Here is a 25668-nt window from a genome sequence, read left to right as displayed (position 1 = left end):
CAAAGAGTTGGATGTGACTGAGGAACTAACACACACACGCACAGTACTACTTCCTTGCATAAAGTCCCTGGCTTTGTATGATGAGACCCTTTCCAGTCTGCCCTTTTTCTCAGCTTCTGTTTTGGCCACATAGGTTGCAGTTCTTTCTTTATCTTGCCTAGCTCTTGTCAGCTTTCACCCACATGCCTGAAACATTCTCTTGTTATAGCTAGTCATAGTGCCTAGGTCTGGCTAATCACTATTAATTTCCTTTAGTTCTTAGCCTAAATATCACTTTCTCAGGGAGACCTTCCCTGACCCTCCAGTCTGGATTAATTGCCTCTGTTACACCCTCATAGTACATTGCCACTGGGCTACTGTATTTCACTTCCTGTACTCAGTATGTAGCTAAGTGCCTAATACAGAGTAACATGTTATGATCTCACGCTACTCTGTATTAGGCACTTAGCTATATACTAAGTGTACTTGTGTGGCAGGGGAATAATACAGGTATTTGGAGAGATTCTTAACATATGTAAGGCAAAATATCATTTTTCACTTCAACAGTTCACCATGACAATTAGTTGAATCACTAAAGCAAGTTACAAGTGAAGCAAGTTACTTAGCCTCTATGCCTCAGTTTTCTCATCTGTAAAATGGAATAATAATATCAATCTCAAGAGTTATGAGAAATAAACGAGTTAATGTATGTGAAGTGCTTAGAATACTGCCTGGCATGTAATGAATGCTCTGGAAATGTGTATTAAATAAGGAACCACATGAAGATGGTACTGTAATGATGGATGATAAAACTGAGACTCAGCTAGTATATGGCAAAACAAGTGCTAGAACTCAGCTCCAACTCCAACGTCCAACATGACAGTTTTGGTTGAATTTAATTTTGACTAGAGTGCTCTATAATAAGATTTATTGCAAGCAACTGCTCTCCTCTCATGACTTTACCAAATGAATGATCTAAAATTAAAATTTCCTTCTTTTAATGGATTTTATAATCAAAAAGTAGGTACTAAGAAAACAGTGACAAAAATCTTCTAAAATTTTGAAATCTATTACTTACTAATTTTTCACTTCAAAAAGGGGTTTGCTTTAGAATTCTATTAATCTCTTATATCATGTTTCCCTTTCACATTTTAAATACATTCAGCATGCAAAATTTTATCTATAAACTCAGAACACATTTATTATATATTTAAGAGTTCTATAATTTGATGAAATTGTGCTATTTTAGGAATTATGTGTTAGAGGACAAAGCACTCTGCTAGATGCTGGGCAATAAATAAGATTCAGATCTCTCAAGGGAGATAAGATGTCCAAAAAATATGAAGGGGAGGAAGTGAGGCTTATGGGATATGTATAGACAGATTCAGCTTCAAGGTGCCAGGCTGGAATTTTAAAGTTTTAGAGCTTTTAAAAACATTTTGATAAAAAATATTGAAGCTTGTTGTTCATTAAAATAAAAGACAAGGCTATGTATTAAAATGAAAAGTAAAAATTCTTTAGCTAGTCCCATATACATTCTTCTAAAAGTGGTCATTGTTAACAATTTTCTGTGGATCCATCCAGAAAATTTTTATGTGCTTTCAAACATGTATTAGTTTTCTATGACTACCAAAACAAATGACCACAAATTTGGCAGCTTAAAACAACAATAATTTATTCTCTCACAGTTCTGGAGTTGAGTCTAAAATTTAGGGTGAGTAGGAGTTTGGGGTTAAAATATACACTGTACTATAAGATAACCAACAGGGAACTATACTTGTAATAGCCTACAATGGAAAAAATTTTTTGTACACACACAACTGAATCCCTTTGCTGTATGCTTGAAACTAACAACATTGTAAATCAACAATATTTCAGTAAGAATTTTAGAAAAATTTAGGAAGAGGCTTCCTGGAGGCTGATACTGAGGCACGGCCGTGTTCCTCCAGAGGCGCTAGGGAGCGCCGGTTCTTGCCTCTTCCGCTTCTGGCAGCTGTTGGTGTCCCTTGGCTGGTGTCGCATCCCTCCAGCCTCTTACAGTCTTGCTCGTCTCCGTCTTCACATCACCGTCTCCTCTGAGTGTGTCAGCTTTCCATCGGTCTCCCTCTTGTAAGAATACATGTGGTTGCATTCAGGCTGACTCAGATGATCCAGGATGATCTTCCTGTCTCAAAATTCTTAATCACATTTGCGGAGACCCTTTTCCCAAATAAAACAACATTTATAGTTTTGGGGGATTACAGCCCAATATCTTTGAGGGTCATTACCACCAATGTGTATGACCCTTTTTTTTTATATTTTTACTAAACACACAGAAAAGGAGTTAGACTTCATATGCTAGCTTCCAAAACTGTTTCTAAAACTTCATAATAGATTTCCTTCACATCAGTATTTAAATATTTTTTTCTTTAAATACCTACAGAGCATTTTGAACAGACAAGTTTCTCACTTTTTAAAAACTGTAATATTTTTTAAAAGCATTTAACATAAAAATTACCATCATAATTTTAAACTAGTGGTTACATTCAGTTATTGTGAAAGATATCGCCAAAACTTTTGAATCTTGCAGATCTGATACTGTATCCATTGAACAACTTTTCTTTTCCTCTTTCCCTGGCCCCTGATACCCACCATTCTACTTTCTGTTGCTGTGAATTTTACTAGTTTAGTACCTTTGTAAGTGGACTCATACAGTATTTGTCTTTTTGTGGCTGGCTTGTTTCACTTAGCATGGTATCCTCAAAGTTCATCCATATTGTAGCGTATAACAGGATTTCCTTCCTTTTTAAGGCTAATATTCCATTGTATGTGTTTACCACATTTTGCTTATCCATCCATCCAGTCGTTCTTTAGTGGATGTTTGGGTCGCTTCTGTGGCTTGGATCATGAGTGTGTAAACTCGAGCCCCAGTTTTCAGTGCTTCTGGAGGTAGATGCACCCACCCTCGGCCACACACTGAATGGCGGGCGATGGGCCAGGACAGCCGCTGCTCTGTTTTAAGGTTTGAGCAGCCTCCAGACTGTCTTCCGTAGCTGTTGCACCATTTACAGTCCCACCAACAGTAGACAAGTGTCGCAACTTCTCTACATTCTTACCAGCATTTGTTATTTCTGTTTTTTAAAAATCTGTTTGATAGTAACCCTTCTATTGGGTGTGAAGAGATAATCCCATTGTGATTTTGACATGCATTTCTCTGATGATTAGTGATGTTGAACATCTTTTCATATGCTTATTGGCCACTGGTATATCATCTTTGTTGTTGTTCTTGTTCAGTCGCTAAGTCATGTCCGACTCTTTGCGACCCCATGGACTGCAGCATGCCAGGCTCCCCTGTCCTCCATTATCTTCCTGAGTTTGCTCAAATTCATGTCCATTGAGTCTGTGATGCCATCTAACCATCTCATCCTCTGCCCCCACTTCTCCTCTGTCTTCAGTCTTTCCCAGTATCAGAGTGTTTTCTAATGAGTTGGCTCTTTGCATCAGGTGGCCAAAGTATTGGAACTTCAGCATCAGCCCTTCCAATGAATTTCAACAAATATGCAAAATACTCATCTTTGTAGAAACATCTATTCAAGTCTTTTGCCCATTTTTAATTGGATTATTCAAAGTTTTGTTGTGGGAGTTCTTGGTATTCTGTGGATATTGACTTACCAAATAAATGGTTGATAAATATTTTCTTTCCTTCTGTAGGCTATCTTTTTGCTCTGTTTACTTTGTCCTTTGATACACAAAAGTTTTTAAGTTTGATACAATCCCTGTTGGCCCTTTTTGCTTTGGTTGCCTGTGCTTTTGGCATCATATCTAAGATATCATGGTGCATTCCAGTGTTATAAAGCTTTTCCTCTGTGTTTTCTTCTAGGAGTTTTGTAGTTTTAGATCTTATATTTAGGTTTTTAATGATTTCATATTAGTTTTTGTGTATGATGTAAGCTAAGGGTCCACCTTCATTCTTTTGCATGTAGCTGTCTGGTTTTTCCCATGATTATTTGTTGAAGAGACCATCCTTTCCCAATTGAGTGGTCTTGGCACTCTTGTCAAACAAAGACAATTTTACCCTATTCGCGAGGGTTTATTCCTGCGTTCTCTATGCTGTTCCATTGGTCTTTCTGTCTTTCTGCCATTACCACACTGTTGTGATCATTGTGGCTTTTTAATATGCTTTGGAATCAGGAAGAGAGTGCTGCAACTTTTTTTTTCAAAAATGTTTTTACTATTCAGGGTCCTTTGAGATTCCATATGAATTTTAAAATTAATTTTTCTATTTTTATAAGAAATGCTGTTGGAATTTTGATAGATTATGATGAATTTATAGATTATTTCCGGATGTATGGAATCTTAATAACACCGAATCTCACAGGCCATGGATATGGGATGTCTTTTTGTTTGTATCTTCTATATAGTTTCTTTCAGCATTGTTTTATAAGTTTCAGTGTACAAGTCTCATCTCCTTGGTTAGGTTTAGTCCCAAGTATTTTATTCTTTTTGATGTTATTTTAAGTGGAATTGTTTTCTTAATTTTCTTTTCATATTTTTCATTGGTGGTATAGAAAAACACTACTGATTTTTGTATGTTGGTTTTGTATTGTGCAAAATTCATTCATTTACTGAATTAATTTCTGTTCACAAAATTTATTCATTTACTGAATTCATTTATTCTCACATTTTTCTTTGGTGGAATCTTTCAGGATTTTCTACGTATAAGATTATGTCATATGCAAACAGATGATTTTACTTCTTCCTTTTTGACTTAGATCTCTTTTGTTTCTTCATCTTGCCTAATTTCTCTGTGTAAGACTTTTTTTTCCTGCGAAGAACATTGACTTTGAATTCTGTTAGCACAAGCATCCTCGCCCTGTTCCTGCTCTTAGAGGAAGAGCCTTCAGTTTCTCACTCTTGAGTACGATGCTATGCGTGCTCAGTTATGTCTGACTGTTTGTGGCCCTTTGGACTAGAGCCTGCCAGGCTCCTTTGCACATGGGATTTTTTTAGGCAAGAATACTGGAGTGGATTGCCATTTCCTTCTCCAGGGGATCTTCCTGACCAAGGGATCAAACCTGTGTCTCCTGTTGTTCAGTGACTAGCTATTTTCTCAGCATGGTTTGTGAAATTATGCATATTTTAACTAATAGCTGTCTTCATTTATTTTCACTGCTGTATGATATCTTTTCTGTGAATATACTATAGCTTATTTATTTGTCTCCTATTAATGGGTTTTTTTAAAATTGAGATAGAATTCACACAGTATAAAATTTATTCTTATAAAGTATAGAGGGGCTTCCTAATATATTCATATAGTTGTACAGCCATCACCGCTATCTAATGCCAGAACATTTTCATCATCCTGAAGAGAGACTTCATACCCACTAATAGTCACTCCCCATTCCTTATTTCCCTCCCTGCCCTCCCACCCCTAGCCCTTGGCTCTGTCTGTCTCTCTGCATTTGCTTAACCTGGACATTTCGTATGAACGTAATCATGCAATAGGTGACCTTCTGTGTCTTGCTTCTTTCACTTAGTACAGTGTTTTCAAGGCTAACCCATGTTGTAGGATATATCGTTCCTTTTTATGGCTGAATGATATTCTGTTGAATGGATAGATCACAATCTGTGTTACCCATTTATCAGTTGATGGATTTGTGGGTCATTTCCACTCTGGGACTATTATGAGTAATGCTGCTGTTAACATTTATATACAAGCTTTGTGTGGACTTTCAATTCTCTTGGGAATGGGTTAATATCAAATATTTTCCACATTGGATGTGCCAATTTGCATAACCAGCAGCGGCATTTTGTTGTAATATTGGACATAGTATTTATTTTTTATAATATTTATTTATTTGGCTGTGCTGAGTCTTAGTTATGGCCCCTGGGATCTAGTTCCCTTCAGTTCAGTTGAGTTCAGTTGCTCAGTCGTGTCCGACTCTTTGCGACCCCATGAATCGCAGCACGCCAGGCCTCCCTGTCCATCACCAACTCCCGGAGTTCACTCAGACTCACGTCCATCGAGTCAGTGATGCCATCCAGCCATCTCATCCTCCGTTGTCCCCTTCTCCTCCTGCCCCCAATCCCTCCCAGCATCAGAGTCTTTTCCAGTGAGTCAACTCTTCGCATGAGGTGGCTAAAGTACTGGCGTTTCAGCTTTAGCATCATTCCCTCCAAAGAAATCCCAGGGTTGATCTCCTTCAGAATGGACTGGTTGGATCTCCTTGCAGTCCAAGGGACTCTCAAGAGTCTTCTCCAACACCACAGTTCAAAAGCATCAATTCTTCGGCGCTCAGCCTTCTTCACAGTCCAACTCTCACATCCATACATGACCACTGGAAAACCATAGCCTTGACTAGACGGACCTTAGTCGGCAAAGTAATGTCTCTGCTTTTGAATATGCTGTCTAGGTTGGTGAGTAAGCGTCTTTTAATTTCATGACTAGTTCCCTTACCAGGGATCAAATCTGAGTCCCCTACATTGCCAGTGTGGAGTCTTAGCCACTGACCACCAGGGAAGTCTCTGGACATAGTATTTATAATGAGTTTCCAAACATTTTCTTGTATGCATCCTTTTTGTTTCCTAATCAGGAGAATTATACGTTTTGCTAAAGATGTTAAATAATACTTGCTACACACATTGTTGATAAATTTTATTTAGGCTCTGGAAACTCTTGTCTGAATCTTGCAAGTTTGATTGACAGAAGTATACCTAATGTATTTAGTTACTAGTAGTACGTTTTGTTAATTCTTATAGCTTATTGATCCAGGAAAAATTACCAGATATGACCACTCTTGGATGGGATTTGAATATTTCCCTTTGAAAGTGTTATAAAGTAACATTTAAGATTCATGTCAAGTGATCAATGATTCTTCATAAACAGAAGACTAATTACACACCGTTAATACTAAATTGCAGAAAGAACTGATTGTAATTGATAGGTATAAAAATACAGATCCATACTGAAAATCAGTGGTAAGTAATAATCCAGTTACCCTTGACTTATTGTTAGTAGAAGAGCATGAAAGGGTTCAAAGAGACACTTTAGAAACCAATTTGACAGTTACTTATAAAATTAAACATGCACTTACCATATCACCGATTTTTCCCACTCCTGGATGTTTGCCCAAGAGAAATGAAAAGTTACGTTCATATGAAAATTTGTAGCAGTTTGGGGTTATTTTTTTTTTCTTTTCTTTTCTTTGCAATTACTAAAAACTATAAACAGTCCACATGTCCTTCAGCTGGTAAATGGATGAATAGAATGTTAGATCATACAAGGGAGTGTTGCTCAGCAATAAAGTGAAACTACTGATATGTGAAAAACATGGGTAATCTCAGTTCTACTAAGTGAACAAAGCCAGACTCAAAAGACTACACACTATATGGTTCTTTTATGTGACGTGTGCAAAAACCAAACCTGTAGGAACAGAATACTGATGAGGGATGGTCTGGGGGAGAGAGGTTAATTACAAAGAGGCACAGAAAGTTTGCGGGGCTTGTAGAGATGTTCCTGACTATGGTGATGGATACATGACTAGATTTCTGTCAGGGTGCATAGAACTGTGTACTAAAGAGTGAAGTTTAAACTAACACAACATTGTAAATCAACTCTACTCCAAGACAGAATTTTTAAAAGTAAATTTTAGTATATGTAAGTTATACTAAAGAATTTTAGTATATATAAGTTATACGAGATGGCTGGATGGCATCACTGACTTGATGGACGTGAGTCTGAGTGAACTCCGGGAGTTGATGATGGACAGGGAGGCCTGGCGTGCTGCGATTCGTGGGGTCGCAAAGAGTTGGACACGACTGAGCGACTGAACTGAACTGAAACCTGATTTAAAAGCTCTTAAGTTGGAGGACCTCTTCTCCCTCTAATCCTCAGTTAACTTCTGACAGCTAGGAAGAACACAGGGAGCAGTCAGTGGGAAGGGGCTATTCATTTGCTTTTTAGTGGAAGAATGTGATAGAAAAGGCAGACAGTTTTGTTGAATATTATGTACTTTATTTACTACTTACCGTTCAGCAATTAATTCTAGGCACTTTTTAAGTATAAGAAACTTAACTCATTTAATTCTCCTAATTAACCCAGTAAGGTAAAAAATTCCTTATTTTACAAATAGAAAACAGAAGCACAAAGAGGTAAGAGTTTTTGTTTAAAACCACACAGCTAATAAATGGCACAGCCAGGATTTGAACTAAGCATTCTGGCTCCAGAGTCCTCGCTGTTAATCACTAGCTTGGCCTCTTCCCTTCACTGAATATGATGTAATAAAGAATTCCAGTTAATGCTTAAAACTTTCCCCCCTTCGCTCTGGCTATATGTAAATGAATATTTTCCTTAATCTGTGCTTGATTTGTTTCAGGAAAAAACGTTACAATGAAGAAGGATTTTTTAAAAGCACAAGAAATGCCACCTTTCTGATAAATGAATTATCATTTTCCCATATTCTCTTCCATATATACTGTTTGTTGAATCATTTCCTAAACAGTTTCACCTTTGCCCTGGAGAATACTTCTTTCTGGTAATTTGTTGAATTGTGAAGGTTTTACATGTCCAGTTTAGTCTCTTCGTGGTTTGTAGAAAAAAGGCCGCAATAACCGAAATATTTGGGGCTGTGACATTTGGTGAGATATCTAATTATTATTCAGGAATATGTATATAAAATGTCTTTGCTTTGGTACAAAATATATAAATCTGATTGTACTGAGTTGTACAATCAATGGATTTTTTTCTCTCTAAATTTTTAATTCAGTAATAAGTGCAGCACTGGGTATTATCCATTTGTATGTGAACATGCACATGTATACTCACTGCACTAGGCTTATTGAAGTTACCTGGACTCCTTTGTCAAAATAAGTGTTGGTCATATCTTTTGTATAAATATTTACTGAGCATTCATTTGGTATCACATACTGGGAAAAAAGATGAGATACATTCCAACCGCTGCCTTGAGGTGCTCGCAATCTAGTGGGAAGGCTGATCTACTACATTGCTCTCAGAACAGTGTGATAAGCTTGATACAGATAGAATGAAAGAAGGTCTTAATTACCTGATTCAAAAGTATCATTCATAGTTAAATGCACTTTGAAATGAGGTGTTTTTGTTTGTTTGTTTGTTTTTTTCCAATTCAAAATCAGACTGTTCTAATCGGAATCAGTTTCTCTTCATGGCAACCTTAGCCTAGAATTTTCTAAGACCTTCAGAATAAGGGTAACCTGGGTCTGCTCCATATTAGAGCAGTCTTTGTGCCTGTCCTTTGGAATTTAAATTTCCACTTGAACTATTTGGGGTGGAAGATGTTCGGGCACTTATGAATGGTCTTTTGTTGTTCTTTAGGCACTAAGTCTTGTCCAACTCTTTTGTGACCCCCTGAACTGTAGCTCGCCAGGCTCCTCTGTCCATGGAATTTCCCAGGCAAGAATATTGGAGTGGGTTGCCATTTCCTTCTCCAGAGGATCTTTCTGACCCAGGGACTGAACCTGCATCCCCTGCATTGGCAGATAGATTCTTTACCACTGAGCTACCAGGGAAGCCCATAAATGGTCTTTAGCTTTACTAAATTGATTCCTCTATAGGTTTAGGGGTGACTTAAGGTTTTAATATGCCAAAGCTGAAACTCCAGTACTTTGGCCACCTCATGCGAAGAGTTGACTCACTGGAAAAGACTCTGATGCTGGAAGGAATTGGGGGCAGGAGGAAAAGGGAGCGACAGAGGATGAGATGGCTGGATGGCATCACTGACTCGATGGATGTGAGTTTGAGTGAACTCCGGGAGATGGTGATGGACAGGGAAGCCTGGCGTGCTGTGATTCATGGGGTCGCAAAGAGTCAGACACGACTGAGTGACTGAACTGAACTGAAGGTTTTAATAAGGTATGTTTATTTATCAAGATTAGATGAAGGTACGCTGGGCTGGATGACTTAGAAGCTGGAATCAAGATTGCTGGGAGAAATATCAACCTCAGATATGCAGATGATACCACTTTAATGGCAGAAAGTGAAGAGGAACTAAAGAGCCTCTAGATGAAGGTGAGAGAGGAGAGTGAAAAAGCCGTCTTAAAACTCAACATTCAGAAAACGAAGATCATGGCATCCGTTCCTATCACTTCATGGCAAATAGGTGGGGAAAAAGTGGCAAGTGTCAGATTTCATTTTCTTGGGCTCTGAAATCAACATGGACAGTGACTGCAGTCACAAAATTAAGACACTTGCTCCTTGGAAGAAAAGCTGTTAAAAAGCAGAGACATCACTTTGCTGACAAAGATCCATGTAGTCAAAGCTATAATTTTTTCTAGTAGTCATGTGTGGATGTGAGAGTTGGATCCAAAAGAAGACTGAGCACCAAAGAATTGATGCTTTCAAACAGTGGTGTTGGAGAAGACTCTTGAGAGTCCCTTGGACAGCAGGGAGATCAAATCAGTCAATCCTAAAAGAAATCAATCCTGAATATTCATTGGAAGGACTGGTGCTGAAGCTGAAGCTCCAGTACTTTGGCTACCTTATTTGAAGAGCTGACTCATTGGAAAAGACCCTGATGCTGGATAAGATTGAGGGTAAGAGGAGAAGGGGAGGACAGAGGATAAGATGGTTGGATGGCATCACTGGCTCAATGGACATGCTGCTGCTGCTGAGTCGCTTCAGTCGTGTCCGACTCTGTGCGATCCCATAGACGGCAGCCCACCAGGCTCCCCCGTCCCTGGGATCCTCCAGGCAAGAACACTGGAGTGGGTTGCCATTTCCTTCTTCAGTGCAGGAAAGTGAAAAGTGAAAGTGAAGTCGCTCAGCATGAGTTTGAACAAATTCAGGGAGAAGGTGGAGAACTGGCATGCTGCATTTCATGGGGTCGCAAAGAGTCGAACACAACTTAGTGACTGAACAACAACAATACAGGCTTAATAAACACACAAATCTCTTTCCTGACAGTATAAAGGAGACACAAAATGCACACAAACCTTGTAAGTTGAGGTTGAGGAAAAATTCCTCCTATGAAAAGAAATTTAAAATTCTTTAATAACCTACAGAGAGATCAGAGACCATTACTTAACTCCCTGAGATTTTAGTCCAGTTTCTACTACAGTTTTCTCAAGAACTCTTCATATTACGTGGGCTTCCCTGGTGGCTCAGATGGTAAAGACTCCACCTGCAATGCAGGAGTCCCAGGTTTGATCCCTTGGTTTGGGAAGATTCCCTGGAGGAGGGCATGACAACCAGTTCCAGTATTCTTGCCTGAGAATCCCATGGGCAGAGGAGCCTCGTGGACTACAATCCATGGGGTCGCAGAGTGGGACACGCCTGAAGCGACTTGGCATGCACACACATCCATCTTCTATCATTGTCTAGGATTCCTCGTTGTACCGAAGAGAAGGAAGTCAGTGAAAGGGTGAGGTGAAGCAATGCAGGCTCTCGGAATTCTTTTCTGTGCCTTTTAGTTGCCATTTGAAAAATGCTAACTGCTCGAGTTAATAAGCAGTTAGTGGAATAAGCCACTAACATAATGGGGGCTATATATTTACCCTGATGCTTTGACTGTTTCCTGCCGCAATTTTTTTCATCCCTGAAGGAGGCATTAAGATTGTGATAGTAAGAACAGGTCACCTTCTTTGTTTCTGGAACATTATCTGTGTTGCCATACACAAAAAAAGAGGTCCACACCTAACCGAGGTAGAGTGTGCCTAGTTGGCCCTTCATTAGCATCTTGCCTTGAAAGCCCTGTGGGATGGAAGGAGCGCCCAGTCCTCTGAGCACAGGCATGTGCGGCCCCTTTAAGCCGTCAGAGTGTGCCGGGCGGGGGCTGGGGCCGGGCCGGGGGGCCGGGGTGGGGGGGCCGGGGTGGGGCGGGCACTCTGACACAGCGCTCTGGGCCCCGCCCCCGAGGAGGCGTTTCCCAGCGGCCCTCCGCGCCAATGCTGCCGCTGCCGCCGCCACCGCCCCCGCCCGCCCGGTATTCCTGCTGATTCCGCCTCGAACCGTAGGGCTGCGACCTCTCCCTGCCGGGGAGCGTAAGTGTCAAACTGCGGGCGAGGGTCAAGCATCCCGCGCCCATGGCGGAAGTCCTGGTGGACTGTACAGGGGACTTTACTGGCCTATCAGAGGCTAAGGCGGCGAAAGAGCGTAAACAATGCCGGCTGCAGTGAGCTAAAGCCTGGGGCATCTGCTCTACTTCTGGGTGGTGACAGCGGTCCTAGGGTGCTGGTTTGGATATGCAGTGGTTGAGCTGTGCCCACAGCCTAGCTTTGCTCCAGTCTGGTTCCTGCTTGAAATGAGAGGATTGCTTTTGCCCAGTATAATCCCGCTGAGCTAGATGGGTGGAGCTGGAATCTAGGGTCCTGGGCCTTGGGTCCTTAGCCTGGGATTTGGAGACCTGGCAAACTCTTGAGATGAGTAAGCATTAGATTTTCAGCTATCTTGGTACAACTGAGCAGTAACTCTCAAAGTTGACCTAATTCACAGCCAGGTTTAGCTTTCTGTCTCCCCAGAGGCCTGTGTTGCTATTGAATCCCCCGCTTTGGGAGACACTGACAGTGATCAGCTATTGAGGAGAGTCCAGTTAACCTTTCCCACTGATATGAATGGCAGAATGTGAAAGAGTCTGCTCTTTTGCTCCTCTCTGAAGGATTTGATGGGAGGCCACCATCTCAGGACTAGTACAGCAAGCCCACCCAAGTTTGTTGAGATAACCTACTAGAGGAGCAGTTCCCATTTCTGGCCCCATATGCAAAATACTCCAATAAGAGGGTAACACTTGTCCTTGTTAATGAGAATTACCTGGAGGCAGTGCGGAGGGGAAGTTTTGTCATTTTTGTTACTGGCTACTTAAGTGATGAGATTTTGTCTGGCTTGGCCAAGTAATACATTTAAAATTTTTCTATGACAGTTACATAATTGTTATACTTCTTTAATCCAGTTGTCCTTCTTAGACATGGTTTGAGTAAAGATTTCTGGGCATGTATGTGTATTTTGTTTTATCTTTGTTTTATAATTTCTTTTTTTTTTTTCTTTAAGTAACTTCACATCATTCTTTATTAATCGTTCAGAGGGGTTTCTTTTTGAGTGGGGAGGATTTTTCCTCAGACTCATTCTTTGCTTCTGCGGTAGCATTTCCTTAGACAGAAGTCAGGAGTCCAGGAATGGTAATCAGATCCAGATCTCTTGTATCGTGATAGTGAAGAGCTTTTGTAGGTCAAGAGTTTGGGAGCTCGCCATAAGATAGTTTCACTGCCATACCGTTTTCCCAAGTCGGAAGCTAAAACAGTATGTTTAGTAGCTGTATAAATGTTCTTATTAGCTGTCACAGTGCAGGAATTTAAAGTAAATGGACCCTATACGTGGACCCTTGAGTGAAGGGGAAGAATGGTGGACTGAGAAATAGGAGATACAGGTTCTGCCGCCAGGTCTAACATTACTGGTATTACTGATGACTTTCTCTCTCGGTGCCTTGCTTTTAGCTGGTTCATGAAAGAAAATGCATAGACTGCTGGGGTCTGTATACTAATGATAGTACGTAATGCACATTTAATATTTAATTGAACACTAAACTGAAATCCGCTTTAAATTCAGAGTTTATTCTAAGTTGTGGCCTTATGTGTGACTTTGGAAACATTTCCTAACCTCTGGTCTAAAAATAAATAATTACATATAAACATTCTTCAGCAATAGTGTGAACTATACGGTATTTGAGCTCTTTAGAAGACATTTTTAGGTACAACAGTGGTATTAAGATTATAATATTTCTGTAGAACAGATTTAGTTTGCCTCTGTTTTAGACTAGGGTAAAAACAGTGTGCTGAGTAATTTGAAGTTTCTGAGTATTTGTAGTATGAACTAGCTTGAACGAACCATGATGATAATGAACTTGAAATTTCTGAGTATTCGTAGTATGGACTAACTTGAATGAACCATAGCAAACATCATATATAGGCCAAATTAATTTTATTAATGCTTCTCTTTGTTGGCAGTGTTATGCACTCTTAAAACATCAAACCTTGCTATGTAATGAAGACTTGGTTTCCTGTTTATAAAATCCAGAGCCCTCTGTTCATTCCTGGTACCACATTTCCACCCACTTGAATTTCAAATCTAAAACCAAACTCATCATATTCTTAACCTCTCCTCCACTCCCCCTAAACAAACAACTCTCAGAACTTTCTTCTGGCATTTTTCTGTCATTAGCACCACTGTTCTCCGAGTCACGTAGACTGGAGCCTCCTACTAGATTTTTTTCCCAACTCCCACATCCTTAGTTGCCAAGGCTTGCTGATTCTGTTTCTTTAATGTAACTCCCTTCAGTCTCCTCTGCTCATCCTTTCCATTCCTAGGAGTTCTGGCTTCTACTTAGCTTTGTCCTCGAGTACTGCAATAATTTCTGGTCAGGACTCTACTTTCTTTCCCTTCCAATTCATTCTACATACATTTATCTTTCTAAAGTGGATAGGATCGTGTCATTGCTGCTTCGGGTCATCAGCATCCTCTGCTGTTTATCTTCAGGATTATACATGATCTGGCCCCAGTCTGTCTTTCTGGTCTATGTTAAGTGGAGCCATTTAGTGTTCCCTAAACATGCTTAGTACTTTTCTACTTCCAAGACTTTGCGTTTCTCATTTTCTCAGCTTCAATATCTCTTCTCTACTCCTGGTTCCGTTTTTGTTTTTTGTTAATCTGCCTATAATTTATTACTGAGCTCAGATGTCATCCTTTCTATAAAATTTTTCACTGACCATGCCTTACTCACTGGCAGCTGATCCTGTCTTTGATCTCCCTAACCCTAATTTGTTTCTTGCTTATAGGGCGCTTTCCACATATACTACATTTTGTATTATGGTTGTTTGGAATTGTGGGGTTTTTTTTTACTTTTTATTTTATATTGGAGTGTAGCCAATTAACAGTGCTGTGCTAGTTTCAAGTGGATATGGTTATTTGTTTAGGTTCTACTTTTACTCCTGTGAACTCATTGAACCATCGTGGTTTGCCCAGAGGGAGATTCATTGAGTGAATACTTAAGGTAAAATTGGAGAATTAGATCCTGTTATTAGAAAGGAGTCTAACCATTATAGCCAGGCCATGCAAGTGTAAAATGATTGGCAGCTTTTCAAATCACTCATCTCCCAAGGACTTCTTTTTAAGTAAAACTTTGTTAGGTTTTGTTGTTGTTATTGTTTTATCAGTTTTAGTAAGATATATAATTTATATACCATTCACCCATTTTTAAAGTGTACAATTCAATCACTTTCAGTATATTCATAAATTTGTGCAACCATCAACACAGTTTTAGAACATTTTTCATTACCCCCAAAAGAAACCCCACCCTCCTTCACACTTTTCTAATATTCCCAAACACTCTAGTCGTAGGTAACTACTCATCCAGTTTCTGTCTCTGTAGATTTGCCTGTTCTGAACATTTCATAGAAATTTACCATCTTAAGCATGTTTAAATGTACAAGTCAATGGCATTAAATGCATTTGTAATGTTGTGTAGCCCCCACCATCCATCTCCGTAATTCTTCTCCTTGTAGAACTGAAACTTTATACCCATTAACAGTAACTCCTCATTCCCCTCTCCTTGCATCTGCTGGCAACAATCATTCCACCTTCTATCTCTACGATTTTGGCTACTCTGAAAAGAGCAGGGGCATTACTTTGCTGATGAAGGTCGGGTAGTCAAAGCTGTGGTTTTCCCAGTAGTCATGTATAAATGTGAGAGTTGGACCACAAAGAAGGCTGAGTGCTGAGGAATTAATGCTTTTGAACTGTGGTGTTGGAGAAGACTTGAGAATCCCTTGGACTGCAAGGAGGTCCAACCAGTCCATCCTGAAGGAAATCAACCCTGACTATTCATTGAAAGGACTGATTCTGAAGCTCCAGTACTTTGGCCACCTGATGCAAAGAGCCGACTCACTGAAAAGACCCTGATGCTGGGAAAGATTGAAGGCAGGAGGAGAAGGGGACAACAGAGGATGAGATGGCTGGATGGCATCACCGACTTGATGCACATGAGTTTGGGTGAACTCTGGGAGTTGGTGATGGACAGGGAGGCCTAGTGTGCTGTGATTCATGGGGTCTCAGTCGGACACGACTGAGCAACTGAACTGAACTGAATATTCAGTAGTATTGAACTTCTTCTCGTGTGCTTATTAGCCTTTTGTCTGTCTTCTTTGGATAGGTGTTTAATCAAGTTCTTTGCCCACTTTTTAATCATGTTGTTTGCCTGTTTTTGAGTTTTAGGGATTCTTTATAGTACCTCATTTTTATCATTGAGTCATATTCTATTCTGTGGATTTACCACATTTTATTTATCCGTTTATCAGTGGATAGAGATTTGGGTGGTTTCCACTGTTAGCTATTATGAAGGTTAATTTGGTTTTATTTGCTGTGTGTTTTGAAAATAGCACTACATTTCTCGGAAGAGATCATTCAAACCTTTAGATTGTGCGACTTTTCATGAAATTATTGGTTTATTTTATGCATATTTCATTTTATGAACTCTGCTGTTCTGAATGTTCCTAAAGCCTGTCTGATAATGGTTAGTTAAAATGTGCAGATAGAGGCAAAGTTTAAAACAAGTGGCCACTTTAATGACCTTTTTCCTACCCTCCCACAAACATTCTAGAATTGTAGTTATAAGTTTGAAACTAGTATGAACTGTAGATTATAGTCTACTATTGGTTTTTTGATCAATTTCAAGGAGAGATTTTCTTTTTCAACTGGTAGAATCAATACTCAGTGGAATAAGTATTGTGAATAACCCCAAATTATAATTAAAACTGTAGTTATTTCTTATGCAAACACAAGTGAACAGTATTTGAGACCCAGCTAGGTGGTTAGCTTGATTATTTGGCAGCTGCTGATCAGGGATGATTCCCCCTTACCAACTAACTGTATTTTAAATTTCTCTAAATTACCTTAAGTCCTTTGAAGGCAAATAAACTTGTCTTTCACATATACTTCTATTTGCTGTTTATGTTTTTATTGAGTTAGGTAAACATCAAAATAACTCTTATTATTTATACTGTTTGAATAGATACAGGGTGAATAGATTTCACTAGATCATATAGAAACCATAAGTCCTGGAAAATTCACCAAACTAAGAATCAAGAAGTCTCCTCTAGACCATTCTCTTCCACCCAGGTGACCTTTGGTGGGACACTGAACCTCTTTTCCCCCCAGGTATAGAAAGAGGATAAAGATGCTTTATTTATTTATTTAAGCCTCGTGAAAAGAGAGATTAATGAGACAAAAAGCTTTTGCTCAAGAGAATCTTATGGTTGAGTAAGAAAGAGTTACGTAAGAATAATATTAAAAAAAGAAAGAAAATAAGCCTGAAAAAAGAGGATAATGATGCTTTATTTATTTATTTGAACCTTGTGGGGATAGAGATTAATAAGACAAAAAGCTTTTGCTCAAGAGTATCTTACTGTTTAGTAAGAAAGAGCCACATAACTAAAAATAATATAAAAAAGGAAAGAAAACCCAAATGAGATAGTATACTTGCATTTACATTATGAAATACACAGAAGATGAATGATTATAAAAATACCTGTAAAAGATAAAGTGCCACTTGAGTATTGGATGGGTGTTAGCTGTTACCTTAACAAGGGACTTTGAGGTGAGTGTAAGCAGTGCCCTAAAGTCTTTGATCATAGAATTTGAAAGGTTGTAGACTAACAGATTTTAACCTGTGTTAGAATTCAGGGACTCTGTACATTTATGTGGAAAAAAAATTACATCTTATTTTCAGTAACCTTCAAACTGAAATTTTGACATTTTCTTCAGTTAATAATGTAGACAATAAACTACAGTAATATTAGAACATATACCTCTGTCACCAATAGAAATCATATCTGTAGTCATATAATATATAAAAATATTTTTATTCATCATAACTTCAGAATTATAATAGTTATTAATATGCTGCTGTGTTTTATTTAATGTATTAATGTAGAAACCCATATACTCACATTTCAAAATACTTTGATATTAATACTGTATTTCAACATGACAGATTTAATATAATCATGTATCTTATGCATTAAGCAATATTCTAAGGTGCTTGTAGACTTGCTCTTTTAATGCTATACAATTCCAAAATAAAGTCAACTGTAATTTAGAAATGAGATAAATATTTTCAAACTTGGAATGCCAAATACTGATAATGGTAGTAAATTGCTAGCATTTATTGAGCCAAATACCTAGTGTAACAGCTTTACATGTACTGACTCATTTAATCCACACAGTCCTCTGAGGTGTGCACTGTTATTCCCACTTCACACACAAGCATGCTGAGGCAGTGTACATTTGGGTAAGTAACTTACCTAAGGTCTCAACCTTAAGTTAGTGGTGATTTTGAAGATGCAGAATTCCTTTTCTTTTTTTTTTAATTTAGATTTGCAGGTAGAAATTGAAAGTAACAAAGTTTCCCTCAAGTAACAAAAACTCAAATTTAATAAGACTGTTTACCCCATTTTGGATTATTGTGGGTTTTTTGTTTTGTTTTTTCCCCCCAGAAGACATTAACTGATCATTTTATATATCCAACACTATACATGTGGACGAAGGTCCTCTAGATTCTGGTTTCTAAACTGGAAACATCTAAACTCTAACCTGGGGCTCTTCTCACTATACACTCTTCCTCAGTACTATTCATCCACCCCTTGTGTATATTAGTTACTCAGTCCTGTCCAACTCTTTGCGATCCATGGACTGTAGCCTGCTAGGCTCCTCTGTCCATGGAATTCTCCAGGCCAGAATACTAGAGTGGGTAGCCATTCCCTTCTCCAGGGGATCTTCCCGACCCAGGGATCGGACCCACGTCTCCCACATTGCAGCAGATTCTTTACCATTTGAGCCACACAGATAACTCCTAACTAAATTTTTATCTCCAGACCAGTTCTCTCTCTTGAGCACCAGGCTTGAATTTCCAGCTGCTTTCCACATCTACCCTTGTCTAATGTACATCTCAAACACAGGTTGTCCAAAGCTTCATCTTTATCCTGATTTTAGACTCCTACAGTTCAGTTCAGTTCAGTTCAGTTCAGTCGCTCAGTCGTGTCCGACTCTTTGCAACCCCATGAATCGCAGCACGCCAGGCCTCCCTGTCCATCACCAACTCCCGGAGTTCACTCAGACTCACGTCCATCGAGTCAGTGATGCCATCCAGCCATCTCATCCTCGGTCGTCCCCTTCTCCTCCTGCCCCCAATCCCTCCCAACATCAGAGTCTTTTCCAATGAGTCAACTCTTCGCATGAGGTGGCCAAAGGACTGGAGTTTCAGCTTTAGCATCATTCCTTCCAAAGAAATCCCAGGGCTGATCTCCTTCAGAATGGACTGGTTGGATCTCCTCACAGTCCAAGGGACTCTCAAGAACCTTCTCCAACACCACAGTTCAAACGCATCAATTCTTTGGCGCTCAGCTTTCTTCACAGTCCAACTTTCACATCCATACATGACCACAGGAAAAACCATAGCCTTGACTAGACGGACCTCAGTTGGCAAAGTAATGTCTCTTCTTTTGAATATACTATCTAGGTTGGTCATAACTTTTCTTCCAAGGAGTAAGCGTCTTTTAATTTCATGGCTGCAGTCACCATCTGCAGTGATTTTGGAGCCCAAAAAAATAAAGTCTGACACTGTTTCCACTGTTTCCCCATCTATTTCCCATGAAGTGATGGGACCAGATGCCATGATCTTCGTTTTCTGAATGTTGAGCTTTAAGCCAGTTTTTTTCGCTCTCCTCTTTCACTTTCATCAAGAGGCTTTTTAGCTCCTCTTCACTTTCTGCCATAAGGGTGGTGTCATCTGCATATCTGAGGTTATTGATATTTCTCCCGGGAATCTTGATTCCAGCTTGTGTTTCTTCCAGTCCAGCGTTTCTCATGATGTACTCTGCATATAAGTTAAATAAGCAGAGTGACAATATACAGCCTTGACGTACTCCTTTTCCTATTTGGAACCAGTCTGTTGTTCCATGTCCAGTTCTAACTGTTGCTTCCTGACCTGCATACAGATTTCTCAAGAGGCAGGTTAGGTGGTCTGGTATTCCATCTCTTTCAGAATTTTCCACAGTTTCTTGTGATCCACACCGTCAAAGGCTTTGGCATAGTCAATAAAGCAGAAATAGATGTTTCTCTGGAACTCTCTTGCTTTTTCCATGATCCAGTGAATGTTGGCAATTTGATCTCTGGTTGCTCTGCCTTTTCTAAAACCAGCTTGAACATCAGGGAGTTAGTCACTCAATAAAGACAGTCCTTGACATTCTTTGTCTCTAAAATCCATTCCCTTTTCTCTACCTGAGTTGCTACTGTTGTTAGTTCCAAGTTATCATCATCCTTCATTTAGTTTTCTGTTTTCCCTCTGTTGTTACTGCCTTCTAAGACATTCTTTATATTGCTTTTATATTTACATTATACAGTTTGAAAAATGCAAATTTGATCCCTTATGAAATTTTCCTGTTTACAGTCCTTCAATCAAAGTCTCCTGCTTTTGGAATAAAGTCCAAATTTCCTAGCATCACTTACAGGACCTTCCAGGGTCTGATCTAGACTACCTTCCAGCCTTACTCTCTGTCCTCCCTTACTTTTCTTGTTGTATTTTATACATTAGCCTCACTCAACGTTTTTCAGTTCCTCAGAGCACCATAATAAAGGAAGTTAGAATAGGTGCTATGGCAGTTTCTAAACACTTACCTCTGTTTCTGTACTTACCTTGGAATGATAAGGTTTTGTACCAGCATAAGTCTTTTGACCACAATTTTAGTAAATTTAAACTATAGTATACCACATGGGTGAATTTTACAAATGAAACATTGAATGAAAAAGGTGAGTTATACAACAGTATAACATTTTCTAAGGCTTACAAGCAAGCACAGTTAATTTTGTTTAGGAATATGTGACTGACCACAGCAGAGAACCAAGCAAACTTCAGGAAAGTACTTCTTTGGGAAGAAGGATGAGGGTAGGAAAGAGTTGCGCTGGTGCAATAATATTGGTAGAGTTCTGATTTTTAATTGGATGGTAGGTCAGTATATCAATTTTATTGTAATGCCTCCTAACACATATATTGTATACATTTTCTTAGATATATAAAAAATTATATTCTAAAATTAATTTTTAAATTAATTATGGAGAAAAATTAGTGAAGTCCTTTTTTTCTTAGTATATTAATCTGGGAAAAGATAAAGACAGAGCAAGAGTCTTCAGTGTCACATGAATACACAAAATACCGTATCCATTATTTCAGTGCCTGGGAAAGTTTTGATACGAACCAAGCCTTTCCTTTGAATGGAAAGCAACAAAATCATAAATCAATAGTTTTTTAAACTGAGGCTACGAAGCAGTAGAAGCCATTTCAGAAAACTTAGCACAATGACAACACTATTTTATATGGTGCAGTTAGGTTGGATCACATTTTTCTTCATGTTTCAAAAAGGAACCAACAAGAAAAAAGAAAGTATTGCGGTGAATTGACAGAATACCAGCAACTGAATGTTGTTCACATTCTCTTGGTTGGAAAACGCTTTAAAAGCGCTCATTGACTATTTCTCTTTGAAAATCAGTCAGATAGGAAAGATTGCTTTTGCAGCTCAAACTTGTGCCAAGAAGATAACGTTAGAGGTTTTTAACCCAGGGTTGCATGTTAGAATCACCTGGGAACTTAAAAAAAATTTTTTTATTGATGTGAAATTCATGTAACATAAAGTCGACCATTTTAAGTGAACAAGTCAGTGGTATTTTACACATTCATGATGTTGTGCAACCACCATCTCTGTCTAGTCCCAAAGCAGTGACATTCCCATCACGTCCCAGTAAAACTCCTTATCCATTAAGCAGTTTCTTCCCATTCTTCCTCTCTCCGCAACCCCTGGCAACCACTAATCTGAATCTGTCTCTGTGGATTGATACATTCTGGATATATCCTACATATGGAATCGTGTGATATCAGACCTTTCATGTTTGGCTTCCTTTACTTAGCATCGTGTGTGTGACGTTCGTCCATGTTGTAACGTGTGTCAGTAAGTACTTCATTCTCACCAATAGCTGAGTAACGGTCCATTGTGTATACGTACCGGTTTGTTTATTCATCCACCAGTGGACATTTGGGCCAACTTTTGGCATGTTCATGTACTTGTTGGAGTAGCTGCTTTCAGCACTTGCAGCTCTTTTAGTTGCTGTGTAATATTATATCCAGTGAATATACCACTCTTCATTCTCTTTCTGATGAATTTGTAAGGTGTTTTCAACATTTGACTCTTATAGCCAACATTGCTGTAAATGTCCTTATACAGGTCTTCTGGTGCAGTTGGCATCGGTTTCTAGGGTGTGTACCTAGTGATGGAGTTGCCAGATAGTAGAGAATGTGCATTTTCAAGTTAAATAACGTCATACTGTTCCCCAAACTCTTGTATTGTCTCACTGTTGCTTTATTAGCCTTCTCAAAGATTCTCTGACTCCTACTCTAAAACACAGTGCTGTTGTTTCACAGAGTCTTGGCGATTTTGAAGAGACGTCTTAATGAAAGTTTCATTTACTCTAATAAACTTTTACAATTCAATCTCTAATATTTTTTCCTGGGGTATTTCCAACATTTAAATGGGAGGCAATAAGTTGTAAAGGAAGAATCTTAGTGTGAGCTACTGTCTGCCAGTTTTGTTGTTTCTGGCAAATTATTGAATCTTCGTGAGCCTTTGTGTGTAAAGTGGGAAGAATATTTTTCTTTGGCCTAGTTGTTGTTAGTGTAATGAATCCACAATTTTAAAAACTACTTTTCACAGTGCCTGACTCATAGTAGACAGTATCAAGGTGTATATTCATTAAATAAATATTGATTGAAGACATATTTTATGTCAGACGTGGCCTGAGGACAGAGAGATAAACAAGATCCCTTTTGTGTTATTTATAATAATGAAAAATTTGAGACAATTTAAATGTCCACTGTTAGAATTGGTAATTATGGTACATTCATAAAATGCAATGCATTTAGACTTTAGCTCAAACGGTAAAGAATCTGCCTGTGAGGCAGAAGACCAGGGTTCGATACCTGGGTTGGGAAGTCCATCTGGAGAAGGGAATGGCGATCCACTCCAGTATTCTTGCCGGAGAATTCCATGGACAGAGAAGCCTGGTGGGCTACAGTCCCTGGGGTCGCAAAGAGTCAAACGTGTCTGAGCGGCTAACACACACACACACACACACACACACACACATAAAGTGCAATGCAACCTTTAAACATCATGTTCTCAAATGTGAGGAAATGTGTGTGACCGTGTAAGAAAAAAATTACAAGAAGATTAGCCCTTTTTCATATTAATTTATACACTGCATGTACATTGAAAAAAATCTAGAAAGATTCAAGTGGATACATTTCAGTTTCATCATGGTTACTAATTGGTATGAAATTGTGTTTTAATACTTTCCTTCTTTATGTATTCTGTATTTTGGAGATTTGCTATAGCTATATTATCTAAGTGACTAGCATAAAATTGTTAAAGGAATGTTGACTATGAACCTCAGTAAAAAATGATTTAATGTTTATGGAGAATTAGTTTGTTGGGGGATTTAATTTTTTGCTAGTTTATATTTTGTTGTTGTTGTTCTGTCAGTAAGGCGTGTCCGACTGTTTACTGTCCCACGAGCTGGAACACTCCAGACCCCTCTGTCCTCCACTGCCTCCTGGAGTTTTCTTAACTTCATGGCCGTTGAGTTGGGATGCTCTCCAACTGTCTCATCCTCTGCTTCTCATCCAAGCTTCTCCTTTCCCAGTGTCTCAGCCTTCAGTCTTTCCCAGCATCAGCGTCTTTTTATTGAGCCAGCTCTTCACATCAATGGCTGAAGTACTGGAGCTTCAGCATCAGTCCTTCAATGAATATTCAGGGTTGATTTCCTTTAGTTTATATAGACATATTTATTTACCAGGATTAGGTAGAGAGCTAGCTAGCATTGAGGTTTTTTTCATGTTGATTATTTGCCTTACGGTATTTTGAGTTAAAAGTATGACTTATCTTTGAAACTCTTTTCTTGCCTTTTTTAAAAGGCCGAGTAGTTTAGCTCTTCTGTTTTATTCTAGCTTTGTCATAGATCTAAGAAGTTCTCATCTGGGAAAATACATAAAAGCATCTTTTTTAAAGAATAGTATCTGTCCTTTCTAGATTTATTTAGATTTTTTATTAATTTTTTGTTTACTTTTTAAATGTTCTATTAATGGAATTAAATGGGCATTTGACCAAAGAATGAGATTCTTTTGTTGGTGTGTGCTTGATAAAAGAGAGCTTCGTTGCTAGAGTTAATGGATTCTGATTTTTATCTGACTAGGAATTACTCTTAATTCTAAGGAGAAACTGGAAGCACAATGGGAGATGACAGTGAGTGGATGAAACTGCCGGTTGATCAGAAATGTGAACACAAGGTAAGACTCTTCTGGAGCTCAGATTTCCCTGTCATTGGCTTGTTTCGTCAGCAGTTGTACTGTATAGTGTAGTATAAAGCAGCCTAATGATTACACAATACAACCAGAAAAACAGCCTGTTTCGGAGATTGGACACTTTCAGCAGGAAACGGTCTCCTGTTTGAATCGTTACCTCTTTAATGTCCTGTTACAAAGAAATAGTGACGAATACTTGGATACAAAGTGTGATACATTTATAGTGGCCAGTTTATGAATTCTAGAAGGCTTTGGCAGAATATCATTAATATTAAACACAAGAAAAAGTTTATTAGCTAATCTTTAAAAAGAAAGAAAATCAACTATCTGGATTTCTTAAGCTTCATCTTTGTTTCTAATCTGGGATCCTTTGTTCAAATTACCTGGTATAAGATAGTCACCCTCCCCCCAAATAGTAGATGATAATATCAGTAAATTTTGTTTTGTTTCAAAATACTTTTCTTTTAGCTGTGGAAAGCAAGGTTAAGTGGGTATGAAGAAGCCCTGAAGATCTTCCAGAAAATAAAAGATGAAAAGAGCCCAGAATGGTCCAAATTTTTAGGATTGATCAAAAAGTTTGTGACGGATTCCAATGCAGTGGTTCAGTTGAAAGGATTAGAAGCTGCACTTGTTTATGTTGAAAATGCCCATGTAGCAGGAAAGTAAGTACTTTCTTTTCAACTATTCTGGTAAAAACCCCTGTCTGGTGCTACATGGATTAATTATGTATTTTTATGGATCATTGTGCTTAGCACTTTAAGAGGATATTCATTTCTTAACTTTCATAGCTCCTTGACCCTTGTTTTTCATTGTCTTTATCTGCTCTCAGAAGTCTAAATGGTACATGAGATCTTTAGAGAGGAGCAAATTAGAAATCAGATACTGAGTTTTTTCCTCAGGGTTTGATGAGCAAGTGATTCTCTCCTGCTGAGATTTTTGTATGAGAATCACTCTAAGAGGAAAAATTTTTAGAGGAAACTGGGGTGGTCAAGTGAAGGCATCAGAATTTCACTGAAAACATTTGAGTATTTCTAAACTCTTTTCCTTACAATGGTTCCAGGCTGGGTCATCTTAGAGCCACATCTTTCTCCCTATGGTCATTAGGCATTTTCCTCTCTTAGGAGAGGTGAGTTACAACCTCTGTATCTCCCAGTTTATTGGTTGATAGATGTATCTAGTCACTCCAGTCTCCCATACCTCATAAACATGACTTTTCTAACCGTAGTCTTTATGTCATTGAAAGGAGTCCTCCATACTGAAAAAGAATAGGGACCCTTGACCTAATTGCACA

The 25668-nt window shown here is 38.7% G+C and overlaps 1 protein-coding gene across 13 annotated transcripts in view; it reads left to right on the top strand.

Moving 5' to 3' along the window:
• CKAP5 (cytoskeleton associated protein 5) overlaps nucleotides 1-25668 on the top strand; it is a 94643-nt gene that overhangs the window by 9336 nt on the left and 59639 nt on the right. For 9 of the 13 annotated variants that reach the window (XM_012096359.4, XM_012096358.4, XM_012096357.4 and 6 more), the window contains 2 exons: nucleotides 24269-24362; nucleotides 24846-25039. In XM_012096359.4, the coding sequence (XP_011951749.3) occupies nucleotides 24306-24362; nucleotides 24846-25039 (251 nt within the window). In that variant the 5' untranslated portion in view covers nucleotides 24269-24305. Of the gene's footprint in view, nucleotides 1-11844; nucleotides 11971-24268; nucleotides 24363-24845; nucleotides 25040-25668 lie in introns of those variants that run through there. The other 4 variants (XM_060400077.1, XM_060400074.1, XM_060400072.1 and 1 more) reach the window with 1 other exon arrangement.

Source organism: Ovis aries, chromosome 15 (assembly GCF_016772045.2).
Source record: "Ovis aries strain OAR_USU_Benz2616 breed Rambouillet chromosome 15, ARS-UI_Ramb_v3.0, whole genome shotgun sequence".
Taxonomy (NCBI): domain Eukaryota; kingdom Metazoa; phylum Chordata; class Mammalia; order Artiodactyla; family Bovidae; genus Ovis; species Ovis aries.
Note: the sequence above shows the minus strand (reverse complement) of the source record. Positions and strands in the feature narration are given on the sequence as shown.